General features: G+C 38.3%; 1 protein-coding gene across 1 annotated transcript in view; it reads right to left on the bottom strand.

The window, feature by feature from the left end:
• NUDCD1 (NudC domain containing 1) overlaps positions 1-19,935 on the bottom strand; it is a 38,869-nt gene that overhangs the window by 15,493 nt on the left and 3,441 nt on the right. The window contains exons 2-4 of the mRNA XM_083876717.1: positions 11,988-12,142; positions 2,223-2,408; positions 1,009-1,189 (exon numbers count right to left, since the gene is read on the bottom strand). Coding sequence (XP_083732843.1) covers positions 1,009-1,189; positions 2,223-2,408; positions 11,988-12,142 — 522 coding nt within the window. The remainder of the gene's footprint in view (positions 1-1,008; positions 1,190-2,222; positions 2,409-11,987; positions 12,143-19,935) is intronic.

A 19,935-nucleotide genomic window follows, 5' to 3' on the forward strand; every position in this document is an offset into this window, starting at 1 on the left:
CTTGAGAGATGGTCAAAGCCCCATCTGTCGGTGTTCCAGAGGCATTTGGACAATACCCTTAACAACAGGCTTTAACTGGTCAGGCAGTTGGATAGATGACAGTTGTAGGTCATTTCCAAATGAACTATTCTATTCCATTCTATGTTATCCATACTATGTATGTAGAAGATGGAAGAACATTGGGCTCGTAGCATCACTAGTATCACTAGTTAAAGATCTTGTTTCTGTCAGTACCAAAATTTTATTTCTTGGAACATAATGAGCAGGACTATATCACAATCATTCCAAGAATGTCTATTAATTTAATCCACACATCTTTAAATCAGACAGTGACACTTGGGGTCTTGTATCCTTCATGTATATAATGACATTTAATGCACATATATACTGTACATATTTGACGTACATATATATGGTCATACATATATGTATATATTTAATGTAAATATATACGGTCATATTGACTATATAAAGAATCATTTGTCAAACTATTAGGGTAAAATATTAATTAGTGGGTATTAATACTAACTGTTTATTAATCTACTAACTGTTTTCAATCTGTTGGTCCAAAATTAATGGAATAACTTCATACTCCTATTGCAGGAAAACCTAGAATATGCAATATTTACTTCTTATGCTACAGGTCTTACATTTATCTCATACTACTTCCAATCCCACTACATCATTAATTGGAAGCTAAAAAACAACAAAAAAAATATAACCAAAGAGCCATATCCAGCTGTACAATATTGTAAAAAATACAAAAGACGTTAGTGAGAAATAGTTCCGTACAACCACAATTTTACAAAACCAAGCTAAACAGAAATTGCATTTCATAACAGTTAATAACTTGATCTCAAAATATAAGGAAAAATTACCTATGTAAAATCTAAGCTGTGGAAAAGAAATACCAGAACCTGTGGAAAAATAACTTCTAAGACTAAAAAGAATAAAAACATGATTTTTTTTTAACATTACTCACCAGTAATTTAAATGTAAAACACTTACCCTCTTTTCTTTCTGCAATTGTAACCCATTCCAAGGTAACATGAAATCCACTTCCTTTTGTGTCCAGCTCATCTTTTTCTACCCTAAGCAGCAGCACAGTTAGTGAATGTGCATCAGATTTTATAAATGAAACACTGTGTGCTACAATAAATGGACTTCCCAGTTCTTCATTAAACACAATCTAGAAAACAAAAATGTAATAAAAAGGTGGACAGTTAAAGCTGGAAGCCTTGCTCTTTCACATAAAGCAGGGAAGGGCTTCAGTGAATGTCAAATCAGTAACAGCCTCCTGCATGCCAATATGAACCCACAAAATTATTTATATAATATGAAAATTATTTCATCAATTTCATACAGAAGGATTCCATATCTTATAGCATGAGCAATTTGGTACCTACAGCTGGAAGTTTTAATTCTAAAAAACATTTATTCCAGCTTTTTTCAAAAAGTACTCATTCAGCAAAAAACCTAAGATAAAAACAAAATTAATCCAAACAACAGAGACAAAGAAAAGAAACACTATTTGCTAGAAGATTAACAGGTGAAAATGAAAGAACAAATGAAAGAATAAATTACAAAGAATTCAAGCTGCAGCAGTTGAATGAATATAGACTCAATCCAGCTGTTGTTACTGAAACCTGATAGTTTGAGGATTTATAGAGTTGTCATATTAACACAACTCTAAACCACTGCGTGCTCTACATACTCAACAAGTCAATTTAAATGATGACAGGACCTCAGATATAAATCTCATATTTTTATTACACTGACAATTTCAATGTAACTTATTTATGTGTCAGCATTCTCACACAGAACAAAATAAAAACCAGATGGTATTTATTACCAAGCATCTAAAACCAGGATGATCAATTTCCTTTACTGAACTCTCAAAAGATGTAGAGAAAGGAGCTAATCCATCATGCTGAAATCTTCTACTTCAGTATATACACGTAGATTTCTGCCAATAGTAAAATATCTGTGGTTTCTTAGGAAACTACCTTCTAATAAAGAAAACAGATGCAAAATGTGGGCACTTTTTATCAGATTCGTCTTTCAAAAACAAAGAGGAACTAACCACAGAACATGAGAGACTCACGGCTTCAGGTAGAAATGTAACATTTATATTTGCTGTGTGGAAGCAGGATAACGAATACCATTATTAATGCAGTTAGATGACTTTGAGAGGGATATATGTACAACTCCTAAACACGTACCTCCCACTTTTCAGATGCACTGCTTCCACGCTTGCCTGATTTAATTAAATACAGTCTTCCTGTTCCATCAGAAAGGGTAACCCACGTGGAGGATGGGAAATGCATCGAGGCACAAAGGCGACTATCACACGCACTCAAGTCCGTAGGCAGCCTGAAAACTTCTCGTGGCTTTTGTAGAGCAGTGTCCTATAAACAAACAGTGATGAACTAAGACTTTATGAAGTATTTATTAATTCCAGTAAATACTATGGGCAAATTAAGAATAATAAATCTCAATAGCAATGTACCAGTTTTGTGTATCGTTGAGCATATTTGGAAAAAAGCAGGTAGCAAGCATAATTCCCACACATGTGAAAAAGGTGGTGGAAATTCATCCAACTGGTTTCTATGAGTGTTTTCTAATTGATATTTCAGCACTCTTTTTCTTCAATTTTAAGCAGTAGTTATATTTTGCATTAGAAAAGGCTTTTAATTTCCCCTAGCATTTCTATATTATAATCACTTACCTCAAATAACTCTAGTCCCAGGAAAAATGTGGACACTTAAAGAGAAATGAAAGCCACAGAATTGTACTCAAACTAGTACATACAACTCACCTGTAAATTTAAAAGAATTTCAGCTTATTCTGTTGCACAACTGGCAAATACAATTTCTCAACTTTCCTAGAGTGATCACTTTATTCAGTAAGTTAAGAGATGTAGCACCTATGATTAGTCAGCAAAAAAAAAAAAAAAGCTGTGCTAGTTCATACCACATTTTCAAATAACTTTTCTATCACATTATTATTATTATACTTTGGAATTAAATCCATTTGGTGGCCGGTCAGTAATGGTGTTCCCCACACCTCAGTATTGGGGCCAGCCCTGTGTAATATTTTTATCAATCATTTGGATGAGGGATTTGAGGGTACCCTCCACTATAAGAAATACACTGAGGGGCTGAAGTGTGTCCAGAGAAGGGCAATGGAGCTGGGGAAGGGATGGAGCACAAGTCCTGTGAGGGGCAGAGCAGCTGAGAGAGCTGGGGTTGTTTTGCCTGGAGAAAGAGGGAACCCTATGAGCTAACCTGAAAGGAGGTTGTAGTCAGACAAAGGTTGGTCTCTTTTCACTAATAACAAGTAACAGGACAAGAGGAAATGGCCTCAAGTTTCTCCAGGAGAGGCTTAGATGATATTAAGAAAAATTTCTTCACCAGAATGAAACAACCCTGGAACAGGCTGCCCAGGATAGTTGGTACAATCACCATCCCCGGATTCATTTCAAAGATGTGTGGATATGGCACTTAGGGACACGATTTAGTGATGGACTTAGCAGTGCTGGGTGACTGGTGGGACTCAATGATCCTAAAAGGCTTTTTTGACCTCAACAATTCTATGATTCTACTATGTCAGGATAAGTTTATTTAGCACCCTGTTGCAGTGCCACATTCTTTTTTTACACTGCTTTTGAGCAGGAATAAATGGAGACACTACGGTGAACAAATTGCACAGATGATGTAATTCTTCAGTGAACAATTAAGACATAAGGATTTTCTAAAAATTATTATTTCTAAAACATTTTACCTCCAAAAAATTCCATTATTTCCTGCTCTGTTAATTTTACACAAATCAGCTTGATTCAATAACAATGCAAAATGGATGTTAGATTAACAATTTCATCTATATTTCTAGTAATTGTTCCCATAAGTCCTGCTTTAGTTCTGTGTTGTGTTCTCAATTTCCTGCTAATTCTAATGGAAAAAAAACTGGTTTTATGCTGAAAATTGGATTTCCAACTGTTTTCATTAAGTACAGCGGCATGTCTTCCAGCATATCTTTCAGGGATTATTCTTTATCTTCTGCCTTCACTCTCACATACAGCTTTTTCTTTGCTGAATAACACTTTGTGACTGACTTTTTGCTCATTATTTGGCTCATGGAATGCCAGCCATGCTGCTGCCTGCTTAAGACTAAGATTTACCTCCATTTTTTGTGTTCAAGTAATCTCCAAATTCCCAAGAGGCTTGTTAGGTTAAAAGAAAACTCTAACAAAATCTTTATGATTTGAAAAGAATTTGGCTGACAGTTTAAAAACCAGTTAGGACATGCTTTATCAGCAATACAGCTTGATCAGCCACTTATGAAGTAGATAAGGCTGCAGTGTTACGAGAACAAACAAAATATTCTCACAGAAAAATATAAGATGTAAACTTATTCACGAACATCACAGTCACATCTCTATAATCTTTTAAATCACTGAAATAGAAGTTAATAATTTGAAGTTTTTCACCCAAACTAAGAAACTGTTAAATAAAGTGGGCTGGCAGTCTATCACAAGTGGGGTCCCTCGGGGATTGATAGCAGTCCCCAGAAAATCTTCACAAGGTACCTGGATGATGGGACTGAAAGCACCCTCACCACATTTGCTGATGGCACTAAACTAGATGATGAGGTAGATGTGTACCTACAAGGGAAAGCCTGGAACAGTGGGGCAGCTGAGAAAAATAAGCCAAGACAAGCATGGTCCTGCATGGGAATGAACAACCAGAGAGCTCAAACAGGCCAGGATCTGTGTGGAAGGGAGAAGCCCTGATTGTGGTGGTGCTTAAATTCAATTCCAATTGGGTTTTCACTGCTCCAGTTTGGTTTTATAATTTGTGTTTTATAATTTGTAATTATTACTATTGTTTAAGATGGCCTCTCCTTCCCTCTCCTTCTCTCCTTCTCCCCTTCTCTCCTTCCCCCAGACTTTCCCGCCAAAACCTTGGTTGTCCTGGTAACCCTATCCCATAATAGTTGTTTACCACTTTTCTGTTAAGTGTCAATCTTTAAGTTACATAACTTCCCCACCCCCTCATCATGTATTCCTCCTCCCCAAGTTACTTATTACTGGTTCAAAAGTTGTGCATTCCCTCATTATACGTTGGCAAAAGGTTGTGATTGGTCCCACGCAATCCCACCCCTGTAACCCACTCAATAAAGAGCCGTGGCATTCCGAGGTCAGCGTCTCTCCTCGGAGCGCTGCCTTGGGGAACACGCACCCCTTGGTTGCACATCCTGAGAGTCCCGCCTTTCTATTCTGCGCACTATCCGCACCGTTGTCGGGTTTGCCCACGCCTCTGGCAAAGTGGCCCCCTGGATGTAGTGGCGGCAGGGCTGGCCGGAGCTGCACCCATTGGAGAAGCCGAACCACTGCACCTGATGAAGAGGACCTGAGGCCAACAGGGATAACAAGCTGACCATAAGTCAGCAGTGCAATGCTGCAGCACCAAAGGTAAATTGGATCCTGGGCTGCATCTGCACAAGTATCACTAACAGAGATAAGAGGTGTGATCATTCCACTCTAGCCAGTGGTTGTCAGGCCCCACCTGGAGTAATGTTGAAAGAAGGCACGGACAGATTGGAAAGGGTGCCAAGGACTGCCATGAACACCATCAGATGACTGGAGAATCTCTCCTATGTGAGAAGAGTGAAGGAGTTAGGCCTCATCTCCCTGGAGAAGATTCAGGGGAGACCTCATCACAGTATTCCAGGGCAGCCATAAAGAGATCAGGGGCTCTCTCTTCACAAGAAGTCACACAGAGAAGACAAGGAACAACAGCAAAAAGTTGCATCAGGAGAAGTTTAATCTAGACATAAGAGAAATTTTTACGAGAACAATCAATGACTGACACAACCTCCCCAGGGACATGGCAGAAACTCCATCAATGGAGCTTTTCAAGACAGAACTGGACAGAATGCTAGATAACCTCATCTAGGCTCCTTCTGCCATGAAAGCTTGGACTATATGCTCTATATCTAAACCCACATCATAGTCACCACTTTGTCCCTCTCACAGATTCACAGGCTGCAGAATCTGATTTCCAGTCTTCAAAGACGTCTTCCAGTAGTAACAAAGAAAAGCAATTCCTGTTCTTTTCTGTATCTTTGGGGAAACATGTCTCAGGAAGTTATGGTCATTTCCCCTATTTTTACAGAGAGTTTTACTTATATATATATATATATATGTGTATCATATAGGAAACAAAATTAGATACAATGGATTTCATAGGTATTTTACAAGCTAGTGTACCTACATATATTTGAACAATAAAATTATTTCTGAAAAAAAAGAGGTGCCTGACTGGCCTTCAGAGATCATATCTTTTTAAACCCGATCTATCTTCTTAATCCAACAACAAATAGACCATGTTGAAAACATAAAATATGGTTATAGAGCCAGTGAAACTATTTTTTGATTTATTTTACTAAGCTTATTTCCAGTCAGTTGGCCTACAGTTATTTATGAAGGTTCACAAATCAGAAGCCTCTGTTTAAAAAGAGGGAAAGTCTTCCTTCATTACTAAAAATCAGCATTGCTGTCACTAAGATGAAAATGTATTTACAAAGAAAGGTGTTTGTAAAAATAGAAAAACAAAATTTGAAAAATATTACAGGGACTGTTTTCAAGATATTGACAAGTATGTAAAAGGAAGCACAAACAGAAGCATATTTTTGTATTGACAAGCTGGGTGGGAAACAAATAATCATAGATTCTGTGACACAAAATGTTTCTTAGTCTTAGGCCCATCCTTAACGTCATAAAGCACGAGAACTAAGAAACAGCAGTGAAAACATTCAAGATTAAAACTGTGTCTCATTACAGACCTTGAATATTCAGCCACAAATCATTTAAATATTTGTTCTTCTATTTTTCACTCAAACAATCAGTACCTTGGGGGGAATAATCTACTTCTAGCAAAAGAAACTTTCTCATTCTGCTCTGTGAAATAAGGCAGTCAAAAATATACATAAAAAGGACCATCTCCAAAAGAGTCCTCTGCACTTGGGCACATGAATGCAATACAGAGAGAGCACACTGTGCATGCACAGAGTGCAGTGGCCTCATTTATTGAGAATCCCACCCTCAAGGGGATTTTAAATCCTTCCCATTTTCCACATGTTAGCAAAATCAAATGTGCACTTAACACCTGCTAAAAGGTAAGCAAGAGAAATTGCATTTGGGTAAAGTACCATTTTAATAAGCAACAGCAAAAAAAGGCCAGATAACAAGAAGATAGTCAGCTTGCCTTTTGGGCCGACTTAAATTCGTATTAGAGATTACTGTGTGCTACAAGAAGATTATGAAACCTGCAATGGAAAATTTGCAAATTTTTAATTATTAGAAGCATGCAGGGTCAGTTTCTCGAGTCAGCTGTATCACTACATTCCTTGGACTATTCTGCAAATTTATAAAACATTCAGAATTGGAGAATGAAAGAATTAAAAGGAAAAAAAAAAAAAAAAAAAAAAAAAAAAAAAAAAACAAAACACACCAAAAAAAAAACCCAAACCCACAACCCAAACAAATATCACACAATCACTAGATACAATGAATTTTGGCTGCCTCATATTTTATTTAATTTTTAGATTACACTGAAAGGCACATTTTCCCTACAAAATAGAAAAGTTTTCCATTGTAACTAGCAATAATTACTGAGCCTAGGAGAAAAAAGAAGTAAAAATCCTGTGTATCTTATCATGGACAGAGGAAGCATCACTCCTCTTAACAGTGACTTACAGGGGTATACTACATAACATTACAGAAGACCACACTTTTGTCAGCCTTTAAGTGAATTTTAACAGTAAGCTTCAAATAGTTTTGGATACAATTAAAATAAAAAACTATCAACTGAAGCTCACATCAGATTTATCAGCATTGAGCAGGAATTTCAGAACTCAATCTCCTGAAAAAATGAAAAATAATCTTTACTACAAAGCCTCTCTTTCAAAAGGCAAGAAAGGAAATTACCTTATTCACAACCTTTCTGTTTTATTTCTCTCTCTTTTCACTATCATTATTATTTTTGTTGTTATTATTATTAAGTTTTGTTTTATATAAATTGTTAAAATGTTCTTATCCCAACCTGTGGGTTTTACCTTTTTCTGGTTCTCCTTCCCATCCTTCTGAGGATGGAGGAGCAGCAGTGAGCAAGCAGCTGCATTTTACTTAGTTGTCAGCTGGGCTTAAATGACAAACACGAGATATTTTATAAAAGATTTAAAATAAAAAAATAATTTTTTCAAGGAAATAACAGAGACTAAGAAAGGAATAAAGGAATAAAAAAGAAAGGAAAAAAAAAAAGTTATGTCATATGGCAATTCCCACAAAGTAGAAACAACAAATACAAGACTATGTTTCTATAAAAAGTCGGCATTTGACACGTATCTTCAACTGAAAAAATGTCCTTACCCAGAATTCTGAATAACAAAGAGACAAGTATTTAAAACCCTGAAACGTAACACTGAAGGATTTTTTGTTCTCTATCTGCTTTCTTATTCTGATTTGTTTCAAATTCCCATATTTGTGTCTGATGCCACTAACAGTTGTTCTCAATTGAAGTTAACTGAAAGTTACAGAAACAGTATTCCACAGCTAATTCTTATTGGAAATTAAAAAGATGAAAATATATTCACCATTAAGGATTTTAATTAAGTGTGACAAGAGTTCCTACTGCCACAACTTTTCAATTGATTATTTCAGCATAAAAAGAAACCAAGTTGTCTTTGCAAGACAAGAAGAGCTTAAGGTCAAGAAATCAAGTCCACTGCTAAAGGAAAAACTTTGAATGTTTTGCAGCTATGTTTGAATGCTACAAACATGAGCAATCAACGAAGTTGAGTCAGATGTAAAAAAAAAAGACCAATTAAAAAATCTCAAATCAGTAATCCCATCACTACCCTACCCACTGGGTGTTTACTGATTGCTGCTGGCACACCGAATAAAAAAAATCCAACAGCTGTAATAGGAGAAGGTTAAAGCTATTATACAGTATTTCCAGCCAAGTCAGAGTAACAATTTCCTCAGTCTGGTATAAAAAACCCACCTGAATACTCATCCATCAACACAGAAGAACTGTTTGTGTTGATCATTTTTCAATTATGTGTGATTTTGAGCAAGGGGCAAGGTGTTATATGCCCTTCTTTTCCTTCCTAGATGACATCTTTTTAAACATCTAAGTTGCAGAGATATTTCATGATATATGGATAACCAACACATGGTCATATTAGAATCAAAGCTGCAAGTAAAATAAGAAGTAAAACTAGAAATAATGATGTGTTAGAAAGCCTATGTGTTCTTTCACTCTGATTTTAGGATGAACACATTACCCTGTTCCATCTTCTGTTTTAAAGACTGACATCCATTTTAATTGTAAGCTGTACTTGGCCAAAACCAATCATTTTTAATATACATTTGACTAATATATGGCTGAGCACATTTGTAATGGGACACCTTGTTGATGTTTCTGAACACACATTCCTTTTAATTCATATGCAAACCTGTTTCCTTTGCAAAACAGCACAGTATCATGTATTAGGACACAAGATGGTGCCTATTTATTTCACAATTTAATCAGTTTTACTTCCCCCTTCAGGTGGAACCAAAACTTGTGACCAGGTATTAATCAAGTGCCATTATCCTGAAATAGGTCCTGGGGAAGAATATTTCTTATGTGAATTTATAGCCTGTTGTAAAATGCTTTATCTGCCAGGAAATCAATTTACACACATAGTGCCCTGCTAACAAAGGAATGTATTGGGTGTGTGCGCCGTGCAGGCAGAGGGGACCTGCAGGGTCCTCAGTGAGGAGGGGCCAGGGCTGCCCTGTGCACCTACAGCCACTTCCAGCTGGCTCCACTGGACTCTCATGGGAGGGAGTAGAGCTGGTCAGTGAGACAGTGGTGTGGAACAGGGGTTTGCCTTAGAGCAAACTATGGAAAAGCAGGCTGTCCTCCTGAAACCCACAGAGGACAGATATCCACACTGCTGCCCATGGAAAAGCATACAATGGAGCAAATTCCTGCTACAAGCTTTGTGGGAGTTTCTTTCTAATCATCCTACACTAGTTCTAACGGTAATAAATTAAATAATTTTCCCCAAAATTAAGTCTGTTTTGGCCATCATGGTAACTGGTAAGTGATCTCCCTGGTTTAATCCTCATCCACAAACTTTCCTCTCATTTTTTCTCATCATCTTGTTGAACTGGGGGAGTGAGAGAGTGTTTGGGTGGGTGTCCAGCAGCAAACCAGGGTGAATCAACCTCAAGGATAAAACAAAAAACGAGATTGTGACAAGCCACTGTTAAGAGAAGGCTTTCTTTTAAATGTTTCTACTAGGAATCCAGATGATCGCCAAAGTTTTGGAAGAAGTCCTAGATTATTTTGTCACAGTAAGAGTCTGCCAAAGTCTCCAACTGCTATATACTATGAAAAGCAAAGGAACTATTTTGCAGCTTCAGTTCTCACCCTGTCATCCGCTGGAAACCTGTATTTCCTGAAAATCTAAAACTACAATTTCAGAATTTTTCTTAGTTTAGTCCTGACCTAGTAATTTCTGTCCCCAGAACCTTGCACAGGCTAAGCCACATGCTCTCAAAAACTCACACATAGCCCTGTGTTTTAACTTGTCTGACAGGGTTACAACATAAACTCTCTGGTAGTATGACAATGGGTATTTTCCTTTCCACACAGTCTTTTTTTCCTTAATGCCCAAGCACTACAATTGTATGTGCCAGAAACGTGGTGTCCATAGAACCATGTCCTTCCCTCTCTGAAAAGAAATGTAGTTTTGTAAAGGAAACTAAAGCACCTGTGCATTAAAATGGCTCAGAAGAAATACAAAGTTTGATTATTTAGGACCTTCAGTATAAAAGCAGGAATTTCAGACTTGGCTTAGCTAGCTTACACTATTTCAAGTTCCCTCATGGCCACCAGCATCTTTTTGCCTCCAACAAATGATGTCTGGATTAAGCATTTGTAATTCTAACATATATACAATGACTGGGTTTTCAAGTTAGCAAACAAACATCAAGTACTGTCAGGGAGAAAGAGAAAAGCAACTAGAAAAGAAGCATCTTCCCCTTTCTTCAGCTTGTTGTCATGTCCATCTCGCCCAGAACGGAAGCAGATGTAACACTATGTAGAAGGTTAAAAGAAAAGACTAATGTGTATGTCTCCAGCAGTGACAGCCATAGGCTGGGGACTCAAGCAAGGTTTGCTGGTAATAACACACTGTGAGAAAGAACAGGATGTGGCTGGAGACAGGGGCCATACAGAGCAGGACAGCACTTTTCTGGGACAAACGTCCTTGTTCTGGCTCCTAGAGATAATCACAGCACAGTATAGCACACATAGAGGAATAATGTGGAGAAGTGGATGTGGACATGGACTGCAGGGGGGACATCAAGACCACCAGAGACCCCTTAAGCCCTCCAACCCATTTCCAGAAGGGACTGGAAGAACAAACTGCACATGATAACTAACTTGTACAGAAAGTGAGTCACCTATTTTCCAAATAGAGAAACTGACCCATAAACAGGTACCCCCAGCAAGCCCAGGTAGCACCTCCAGGACTGGACATCCCATCAGCCCTGCTGTGTGTTTGTACCAGGACATCAGGGACTAACATTTCAATTTCCATGCTAAATGTGTAACTCACTAAAAAAACTCTGTAAGCTGTTATGAACCCTTTTGGCCACAGACATCTTCAACTCCTGAGTGCTCCTGTCCCCTTAAGGGTAGGATGCCACACACTATTGCAACACTAATGCAATATTATTAACACAAAAAGTTAGAAACCTCACTTAAAATCCTTTTATTCTTCCTGGTGAAATGAATTTTTGTTGACCAACCTGTCTTCCTGACAATAGCTTCCCCCAGTTTTTGCATTTGGATCCTACTTGCAATATTTTCTATCTCATTTGCTCCCATCTTTTCCAAATTAGTGGTTGAAAAAAAAATTATTCTTACCAGAGTCACTGACAGATTCATAACCCTTCCAAACTGATCAACATAGTAGACATTATCCTGGTACCAGGAATCAAGGTGAAGGTAATTATACATGCCAAAAGCACGCATGTGGTCAAGGGTATATTGATCATCACGAAGCTGCACTTCTGCTACAGCTGGAAGGAAAAGAAAAAGACTGTTTTAACAATTATTTATTTACATTTTAGTAATTTAAAATTCAAACCAATAATTAAAAAATAATTCTTCCATTTTCATTCCATAGGTATGCTTCATTTGAAGAAAAATACATTATGTGTACATAGTTCAAAATTTCACCATAAACTGGGAAAGCAAGTTCCCTAAAGGCAACTGTACTCATTTGCTTTGATTATCTCATCACCATTACCATACACAGTGACCTACTGTGGTGGGTTTGCCCTGGCTGGATGACAGATGCCCATTGGACAGGAGAGAGAAAACATAATGAAGGAGGAGCTCATGAAGGAGGATGAGCACAAAGAGACATCACTCACCTATTACTGTCACAGGGAAAACAGACTCAGTCTGGGGAAATTAGTTTAATTTACTGTCAATCAGACTAGGTAAAAGAAAAATAAATCCAATCTTAAAACACATTCCCCCCAGCCCTCCCTTCTTCCCAGGCTCAACTTCACTCCCACTGGTCACTCCCTCCTCCCCTCTCCAGTGGCACAGGGGACAGGGAATGGAGGTTGAGGTCAGCTCATCACACCTCTCTGCTTCTTCCTCCTCATTCTCTTCGCCTGCTCCAGCATGGGGTCCTTTCCACAGGAGACAATCCTTCACAAACTTCTCTAAGGTGACTTCTTGCCACATGCTGCAGCTCTTCACAAAGTGCTCCAGAGTGGCTCCTTTCCACAGGTCACAGTCCTTCAGGAAAGACTGCACCAGGGTGGGTGCCCAGTGGGGTCACAAATCTTGCCAGCAAACCTGCTGCAGTGTGGACTCCCCTTCCCAGGAGTTCAGAGGTCCTACCTGGAGCTTGCACATGCCATCACAGCCTCAGTAAGGTGCATCCCCCTGCTCCAGCATGGGGTCCTGCACAGGCTGCAGGTGAATCTCTGTGCCCCTATGGGCCTCCAGGGGCTGCAGGGGAACAACCTTTCCCCACCATGGTCTGCACCACAGCCTGCAGAGGACTCTCTGCTCTGGCACCAGGAGCACCTCCTTACACTTCCTCCTCACTGACCTTGGTGTCTGCAGAGTGGTTTCTCTCTCGCAGGCTCACTCCTCTCTCTGGCTGCAGTTCTTGTGCAGCAGCTTTTTATACTTTTCCAACACATTACCCCAGAGGTGCTACCACCATGGCTGATGGGCTCAGCCTTGGCCAGCGTGGGGTCCACCTCGGAACCAGCTGGGATTGGCTCTGTCAGATGTGGGGGAAGCTTCCAGCAGCCTCTCACAGGAGCCTTCCCTTGTGGCCCCCCACTACCAAAACCTCACCAAGCGAACCCAAGACACCTCCACCCTGCCTCTCACCACCATGTGTTGAGGGCCAACCTATCAACAACCCTCACAGGATGAAACACACAGCTACACTCATGCAACAACAATGTCAAACCTACTTTATGTTACAGTAAGGGAAAAAAAAGTCTGCTCTATAGTAAATCTAGGAAAACAGCAGCCAAAAGAAATATTCCACATGGATTTCATAGTCTTGAATTCTGAACTAATCTACCAACATTTGCAAAGAAAAAGATTAAAACAGTACAAAGAAGAATTAGCTCGCAGTATTTAGGAAAAAACAAGAACAAAAGCACAAAACAAAATAACAACAAAAATCAAAAGCAAACAAACAAAAAACCCCCATCATGTTCTTAGCACTCTCACTGAGGCTGAAATTTCCAGAAATGCCCAAGATACCATCAAAATTTCAGACTAAGTTTTTCTAATTAAAAGAGGCTGCAAAGAATGGCTAAAGGTAGAACACTACCTTCTTCAAGGCAAGAAGCATGCTACCTACAGTCATTCACTTGAGCAAGGTTTTTCCAAATAGAAAACATCTACTCAACTACTGACGCCAGAAGTGCTAGCAGAGAACCCTGAATTCACTGCTCCAGAGTTAAAAACACCTCTGTTCCTGAGACAACTGGAAAACAGAGACTGAAAGAAATCAAGATGATGTGATTTAAAGTGTTCTTTTGTACCTCGTATCTATGTAGCTGGTAACCATAATTCCAATTTGGCCCTAAAAATTTGCATGTAGCTCTAGTCCAAAATGTATCCAAAAACTCTTCATAAGAACAACTTGTCAGAGGGCAATTGGATATGAAAATTTGGCCTGGTAGGTTTTGCCCCTAGACAAAGACCAGGTCTGTGTCCATGAAGCTGTGATTCCAAATATAATATTTAATCATATTAAGGCTATTAACAAAACAGAATGGCTCTTAATTTTCTACTAACCACAAAATCAGTAACGCTGGTTGTTGTTCTTATGCAGATCAGAGTGAAATAATTGTTAAGGATTTGGTTGAAATTTGAAAGTAAACTCATTCTACACCAGGCAGCTCTCAAAGGAGCTCAATGAACCCTAAGTATCTCCAATACATTCACATCATTGTTACCAAACTGAGCCTGGATAAAAAAGTATTCAGAATAGCTGTAGCTCTAGTTGGCATCTGCATAACAACCAGTGGGATGACTGATTATATAAAGTGGTAGTATGGCTAAATATGGAGTAGAGAGTAGTCAAGATGGAATCTTGTTAGTCTATAAAAAAAGGAGGGGAAATGATGTTGTTTGGGTTTTGCTTTTTATTCTATGTTTTGTGTGTTCTTCACACATAACATTTGTAGCTCTGTAGCCTATTGTATTAGTGACCAGTTTTCCCAGTAATTTTCCATGGCCTTTCCCTAAGCAGAAAGACAAAACAAATTCCAGAGCTCCAAGCCCCAGGAGGTACAAGGCTCTGTAATATCTTGGTTTTTCCTGGGAACCAAGGCTGAGAATAACTCTTCCAGATACATTCTGATGGACGAAGTACAACTGGTGCTGAAGGGGGGCTCCAGAGAAGGGGCTTGACCTGGGGGGGAAATGGCATCACCACTTGTCCTCCTAACTGGTGCTTTCTATCAATTATAATTTCCTAAAACCTATAAATGTGTATTCACCCCTGGGAGAGTGGGCTTTTGTGGGCATCTTTCCATAACTGCCCCTGAAGTTCTTCAAATAAAGATCCCCTTTTATATTACCTTCCTACTAAAATAATCATGAGTTTCATTTCCAGGTTGGGAAAAAGGGAACACTACCAGTAATGAGAACTGGATTATCTGTCACAGACTAAGCACGTTTTCATTAAAATTAGGTGCAGCTTTTTTCCTCCTATTCCATATCTATACAGAGATGAAGCAGCTGTAGTCCAAACACCTCAAAAAACTTTAGCAGAGGTCTAGTCCCTCCTTTTGTAAATAGTCTTAGATAGACCAAAACTCCATTTCATTCTCCGGTACAGTTGATGCCTTAAGCTGTAGCTCTCATATTTTCAGATTCTGTGCTGCTTAGGTGTAGTTCAGAGCCTCATAATAAGTGTCAGTAAGCTCTTTTCACAGAGTAGGTAGACAAAACAAATCCTTTTCCTGCTGAGGACCAGGGACATCTTTCAGCCCAACAGCATAAACAACAGTGGACTGAAGGGAGAAAACAAGAAGGATGGGACCTCACAACCTGAAGCTGCATTTGGACAATTAAACCCCAATATGAAAATGGACCAAAACTTATAAAAATGTAAGACCTTGTGACCAGTCATCCCTTTTGTGACCATCCTTAGTCCACCCTGGGTGTAGCCCTGGTCAGGCTCCTGTCCTGCCCAAGGTGGATCCTGGAGGCCTTTCAATAAATACCTACTTTATTTTTTAACTCTGTCCAGTCTCCGTTTCAGGTCAGCCTTCCCAAGGCATCAGTCAACCCAGGATTCTTAGCTTTCCTGCAGGGAACTTATCTTGAAACTCACACACAAAAAACCCTTTAGAAAGTTACAAGAAAACTCTGTCAGTCCATGATGACTAGCACTCAAGCCCAAAGTACAGCGAAACCACCTCAAGGCTAATCCTTCTCATAGCAGCAGTTCAGTTATTTTAGTTCCTCACCTTTCAACTTCTACTTCCAATATTTCACCTCCATCCCACCCCATAACAGGGACCATTCACAACTCTCTGCAGCAGCACTCAGACTTTTTACTCTTCTTTAGCATCTACTTACACCCTACTGCAGCAGAAGTAGTTTACTGGGTCAGAACACCAATTCCTGCTCAGAGCAGCTCATTGGGGAGTGCCATCAGCACCACTGCACAGCCATCACAAACTCAACAATCAGACAATCACTGTATGGCTCAGAGCAGACCCCAGCAGAGACACTGGCTATTGAGATAAAAGTGGCTTTAGGAAACACCCTGCAAGATTGAACTGCCTGATTAATAAAAAATCCAGTCATACTACACAAAATGCTCGCAAAATGATAGCATAATTAGCAATTAATCTCCTAATCACTGTTGATATTTGCAAACCGGCAGTTTTCATTTCACCCAGATCAAATCATTATTCTTATTCACCAGACAGGAGGGATTTCTGTACCTCTGCAATTAATAAATTACTGTTTCCACAAGCTATGGCTCTTCAAAACAAGCTAGAATATCACCAAAGGAGCAACAACAAAATACACCTGTCCTAATGGCAAGGATTGCTACCCATTCCAATTCCTAATTTAATTAATCAGAATATTTTACTGTAAATAACACTGTAAAAAAATAGACTCTATTGTGAAAATGCATTTTAAAGGTCTTTGTGTAACTAAGTTTTATCACAGAGGTATTCTTCCCAACAGGAGATGTTCTGAGTGTTTTGTAAATGATTAAAGACAAAACCAAATATAATCCAGGATAATTATTTCAGTGACACCAAGCACATATCATCTACTTCCTGTATGGCTGATCCTAGGAAATTAGACCATACATGCAGAAACATGTAAAGACTTTTTAGCACAAAAAACCTAAAACAGTAAGGTTTCCTTTCTCTACTTCTCCCTTCCCACTCCCCTGGTTATGTTGCTCCTGTCAGAACTGTAACTAAACAAACAGTCTAAATACTCCAAACTAGATGATTCCTAAAGTAAATGTACAACTTTGCACGAAAATTCTTGGAACAATAAACCATGGATTAGCTGATTGTAAGGTGATAAACTTTATAAAATCTGGAAGCACATGAATTCTCTGTCCTTGAGTCTTCTAGACTGTGGTTCTGATAAGCCCTGAATAATACAGGGGGTCAGGAGCAGGAGATCCAAATCCCTTGTATTATTGCAATATTTATTAATTACACATAAACACAAGTCAAAAACTATACAATTCACAGATGATTTTAAACTAGAGAAATCTGACAAATGTGTACTGTCTTGTCATGAATCACTTCCAATGAGGTGGCCAACTGCTTCCAGAATGTATCATACATTTGTGTAGCTCTGCCAAGATGAAGCAATTAGGGAACCTATTCCATTCTCCATTAATTGAAACCCATACTGTGACCAAGTGAAATCTGCACACAACTGCCATCTGCTATCACATACCATGTGCTTAGATAGTTTATACAAGATTCTACACTAGGGTGAAGTTCATTCCTTCCTTTCTACAGCCTTCAAGGTTTCTTGATGGTCCTTTGATAAAAACAAGAGAAAACCAATAGAGCTGAGTGCAAAAAAAAAAAAAAAAAAAAAAAAAAAAAGGAGAAAAGAAATTGAGACTTTTAATAAAGTAAATTCAGAGAAAGGTAAGTTAATATAAATGAAGAAGAAGAAATACTTTGATCAGGTCATCACCTTATTCAGTCTCACATTTACGGTTCTATGAGTTTAAATTTGGTTGTTTAGTCAGGATTTTTTTCTGATTTGTTGTTACTTGGTTTGGGCCTGTTTTGTATTAGGGTTTTTAATCTTTTTTCCTGCTTTTTTGTTTTTTGGGTGGAGGGTTTTTTGTGTGTTTGTTTTTTGTTCTCTTTTCTTTTTTTTGTTTATGTAATTTTTAAGAGTCAGACTAATTCACCAGTCTCAATGGGTTTACTAGTTTGTTTGGCAACAGCAGCCATTCAACAGAAAGATACATGGTCTCTTTCAAATTTCTGATAAATACACCTGCACCCTGGTAACCCAGAAACATTGATTCATACACTGTTATTCATACCAGAAAAGAAAGCAAGTATACAGAATGTATAAATTAAATCTCAGCTTTCAATATTACTTCCCAAAAATCCTGGTTATGTGGGATATTTTGGACCCATATAAAGAAAACTATGCTACTTTTCTAGAGTTGAAAGAAGTAGAAAAAAAAAGGTGAGAAACACCCCCCAAACAGCTCCCCCATTTTTAGATGTTTTCCTTGATACATCAAAGCAACTTTACTGAAAAATATGCAAAGTAATTTTACCAGCACATTTTGTGGCATCAAATATTATACGCTTGTATGTCATGGCTTGTTTTGCAATGCCACCCAGTGGATGCAACTCTGTATTGCAGATACAGTCTATTAGTGGGAGAGGTAATTTATTTTCTAGTATCGGTATTCAAAGATCCTTCTAACTCTGCATTAATACTTTTTCTTTTAATTATAAAAATCTTGGTTTTATTGTTAAAGGCAGCATCTCGTTGTTGCTGTTGACTAAACATGTGCCTGAGACCTAAACTGCTATGAATTATAGCTGCAAATGTCAGAAAAAGCTCCCAATTTCTTACTATTTCCCATACATTGAACACTTTTTTTATATTTAATTTTTCAAATGCAAATGGAAAATGCAAATTAAAATCTCTGTAAATCTTGAAACATACCAGTGCCTCTTGCTCCATAAAGTCACAAACATGTTTTCCATGTAGCACTACTAATGAGCAACTCCCCACTGAAGCAGACCTTCTAAACAGCACCAATTACCACCATTTTTCAAAAAAAGTGACAAAACTTATAAATGCATGTGATCAAGGGAATGCATTCTCTGTGTATTCTCCTGGCTTGTAACAGCAGCTCCATCTCTGAGCAAATGTTTACTGTGCCTTCCAGCTGTAGCTATATGGAAAAGCATCCACTGCTACATTATAGGCATGATGGTCCTGCCAGAGACAAGATAGAGAGGAAAGAGATCAGGGACATCCACATCTGAATGAATTCCAAGCCTCTGGAAAGGAAAAGGAATTATGAGACATCTAACCAGTAAACAGCAAAGGTCTCAATCCTTTAAAAATGTTGTGCAACTTGGACATGTTCCTTGCTAGAGACAAGGATTTGCCCCACAATCTCCTCTTTGGACTCTGCTGAGATCAGATCAGGGCAGAAGAGATAACAACAAACAAGATGCTCATTTGTCCCTCCTAAATGTTCAGTGATCTAATAAAAAGACATTATAAAACTCAATGCAAAGGAAACATTTGAAAATAAGTTAAGGAAATAAACTAAAAAAAGTAAGAAGAAAGACAAAATTTACAATGAAGAGCTAGGAATTAAAAGCATAATAATATAGGACTCATTACTAGTAGAAATATATTACCAGGAGGAGAGATGAGAAAACAAATGTCTGTGAGAGTTTAGCATTAACTAGGACAGAACAGGTTGGAATAAGGAAGAAATAAAAGAAGAACAAGCAAATCATAGTATTTAAAAGAGAAAAGAGAAGAGAAGAGAAGAGATCACACTTCCCCATTCTTCTTCACTGTGACCATACATTTAAGAAAATTTACTAGAAAAATCACCTTCTATCACAGACCTAATAAATAAATCGTTTCTTAAAATGTATTTCTTTGTCAGCCACACATCTGACCACAGCAAATAGCAAATTCCTAGCAACCATAGTCAAGCAGTTGAAGGCATATTAGAACTGAACACTAAGTTGTACATGATGGTCACAAAATGAAGCTCACTGCAGTCCTCAGGAACATGACAACCACCACAAGCTGTCACACA

This window comes from Zosterops lateralis (genome assembly GCF_965231275.1).
Source record: "Zosterops lateralis genome assembly, chromosome: 1".
Lineage (NCBI taxonomy): Eukaryota > Metazoa > Chordata > Aves > Passeriformes > Zosteropidae > Zosterops > Zosterops lateralis.